The sequence below is a fragment of the Cyphomyrmex costatus genome, unplaced genomic scaffold (genome assembly GCF_001594065.2).
Source record: "Cyphomyrmex costatus isolate MS0001 unplaced genomic scaffold, Ccosl1.0 scaffold159, whole genome shotgun sequence".
Lineage (NCBI taxonomy): Eukaryota > Metazoa > Arthropoda > Insecta > Hymenoptera > Formicidae > Cyphomyrmex > Cyphomyrmex costatus.
Genome location: NW_017275598.1, coordinates 831,916 through 835,355, shown reverse-complemented (window position 1 = coordinate 835,355; position 3,440 = coordinate 831,916). Strand labels below are relative to the sequence as shown.

The following is a 3,440-nucleotide window of genomic DNA, read 5'->3' as shown; positions in this document are numbered from 1 at the left end:
TTATACATTTATTTTATTATAATTATATTAATATTATACATATATTAATATAATAGATATATATATATAATTTTTTAATCTATACATATTACATTATATACTATTATATATATTACATATATTATATAAATTGTATATAAATATTAAAAAACATTATTATTCTAGATTTATTACTGGATGTATAACGCATTATTTTTATTCCCATCTAAAAATAATAAATGCAAATTTTTATATTTTTTATATATTTTTCTAATATTTATTCAATCTTAATGCGATCGGATGATAAAAATTATGAAAAGTCATAAAAAAAAGTCTCCCCAAAAACAATAAGCTTGCGAGTTCAGAGAACTGATCGAAAGTCTGAAAGCTCCGCTATTTTCGTTGTAGCTACGCTGAGATAGCTTCCATAAGTAAGAACTCCGATAAAAAAAGAATTTTTATTACTGGCACCTGGGGGCGTCAAGTGCTTGTCTCGAATACCAATTGGACAGGCGATACTCTTTTCGAGGGTCATCCGCGAGAATTCGTCGACCACGCATGGCCCTGCGAACCAGACGGACGGCATACGTGCCTCTATCGCGGTCGCATTTTTCTTATTTGTATTCCGCGGGGAAGAAACACGGTAGGGCCACCAGCAGCGGAGAAATCATAAAAGAGCTGTGCAGATAAGGCAGGCTCACCTTGACGCATCACTCGAGCTGCCCTATAAAAGAAACGGACACACCTTGAGATCCGACCAAACCGTATCGAAATGTCACGTCCGATCGTTGTTCTCGCGCTCGCGATTCTTAGCCTCCTGCAGACGGTTACTGCCGTCGACCTATCACAGACGAAGAATGTCCAAATTGACTTCGCCGAGAAGGATATTGTGCCCAAAACGGCGCTGGTGAGTTAATATATAATTTTAATTTATCATAGATTAACTTTAATTTCAATTTGAAAGTTTATTTTTTTTAATTCTTAAAATTAGAAAATAATGAGTAATAAGTAAATCAAAATTAAAGTTAATTTACATCAGAAACGATTTAATCGATTACATCAGATTTCAAAATGGAATTATTTAATATATCATTATAAAAAAAATAGTTTTGCTAAAGTATATATATATAATTTAGCTAGACAAAGAGAAATGTAAAAATAATTTTATTAAACCATTAAAATATGTAGGATGCTCATTGCTGATTGTTAAAATATCAAAATTTTTTACGGCATATTATTCATTATGGCTGCGTTCTGTTGCACGTATAATATATACAATGTATTATTTTATGTCTGTTTAACATTCTGCGAACAACAAAAAAATAATTTATGCGCATTATACAAACAATGGAACGCAACTTTAGTACGAATTTTTTATACTAGATAATTACATATATTTTGATGGTTAAACAAAAATATTTTTAGATATATATCTATATATAGCTAAATTTTTAAATATTTCAACAAAATTGTCTTTTTCCATATTTAATCTTGTGTACTTTATATTTAACAAAATTAAAAAGTGACACGTTACTTTCTATAGAGCACAGATCATTTCAGCAATATTACAACAATATCGTAACGTTGCAAATGTTGCACTAACGTTACTGCAAATCCTATGCTATATGAGTTTTTAATGTCATTACTATGTTATACTTATTTTTTTCGATAATAGTTGGATATGTTAAATTTCTTAATTTATAATTCATTAATGATAATTCAATTACACTTTTTGAATAATAAATATAATTGAATAATTATAACGAATATAAATAATTGTTATTTTTATAGTTTTGTACATTCTTTGTACATGTACAATATTATACATATGTATAAAATGCACATAAACGATTTTTTTACCATGTTTCTATTAACCATGCTTATAAATCGCATGTTAAACTAGTCTACAATTAGCGACATAGCCATATATAATTAAATGCCATTTTGAAAAAAAATTTGTAAAAATTCGATGAAAAAATAACGAAAAATGTAATAATTTATTAATATTTCTATAACAATTATGGTGACAAGTTTCTTTTTTAAATCAATAATGTCTAATAAGTATAACTCAGTAACGAGTTACCTTTATAAAGTAACTTTCGCAACTCTAATATTTAATACAAGTGTATTTTCGATTTTTCAAATATTTTTCGTACTTCATGGCACGTTGTTTTTCTAAACAAATAAAACACTCTTGTAAATAACACAATTATAGAATTCTATCCTGAATAAAATATGTAGAGAAAGAGAGAGAGGAGAGAGAGAGATTGCTTAAAATTAAATTTAATCTTTATTGAAAAACTATAAGGCATACATTAATTATGTATGAGTTTCTTTGAAGAATCTGGACTTTTACTAAAATAATCTATTTCTTATTTTTAACATTTTGTGATAACATTTTATAACAATATTTTGTAATATAGAGCAAAATGATATAGATATATTAGATCTTTATCTTTATAAACGTTGTTATTATCGATTTTTACTGCATATGATAATCTAGAAATTATAATTGTATAAAAGTTAATTTAAGTATTATGCGTATGAAAATATTAAGATAAAGGACGGTTATTCCCCTCAGTAGCAAGATTATCCAGTTAAATGTGCAAATTGCCAGACATACTTACCTAACGCGTAAAACCGAAAGGTGAAACAATCGATCATAAATATTATATTTATTATACTCTATTACACGTATTCTCTGTCAGAATATATGTAGAAGAAGGATAATTGCGCGAAGAATATTACTTTTAAGAAATAAAATCTCTTAGTGTGATTATAGAAAAATCTGTGTCATATATGCTACGTTTATATAGAAAAATCTCCTACCCGAGACATATGCTGCTACTGGATTCATCGGAAATATTGAAATTGGAAGAAGATATGCCGACGAAACAATCTTTCGGCGAGTTATCGTGTTTAATAATCCCACAGACAGAGTTCAATCAACTACCTTAACGATGTCTGTCACTAACGGTGAGAAAACATTAACAAAAGTTTATATAACTTGTGATTTGATTTTACATGAACATTGAATGTATACAAAAAATTAAGAAAAAATATGCTGCTGATAAGAGAAGAACAAGAAACTTATTGTTAATTATGAGATAATTTAGCGTTTATAATAATTAATAATTAAACTATTAATATTGCATTAAGTATACGGTTCCTGTGATAAGCAGTAGTGATCTTAAATATTCTGTGTGTAGGAATTCTTCATTACATTAGTGTAGTGAACGACAACGGTAGTTACGCGGTAGCATGCGATGAACCAACAACTCTAGGATCACGCAACGGCAAGATCAATATTCGCGGCGCTCCCAATACGAGATCCTCTGTCACAGTCATCGCAGCAGCGCATTAAACAATTGTATGCGTAAAGAAGTAAACATTTATCATAGTTCGCGTATAAAAAATAAAGGAAATTTTTTAGTTTTTAAATTATACTTTGATTTTTAAAT

General features: G+C 28.3%; 1 protein-coding gene across 1 annotated transcript; it reads left to right on the top strand.

Annotated features, from left to right (window-relative positions):
* Window positions 1-751: 751 nt before the first annotated feature.
* LOC108771483 (uncharacterized) lies at window positions 752-3,440 on the top strand. Its single transcript, XM_018536791.1, has 3 exons — window positions 752-886; window positions 2,796-2,955; window positions 3,189-3,440. The coding sequence occupies exons 1-3, from the start codon at window positions 752-754 to the stop codon at window positions 3,341-3,343; spliced, it is 450 nt and encodes a 149-aa protein (XP_018392293.1). The 3' UTR covers window positions 3,344-3,440.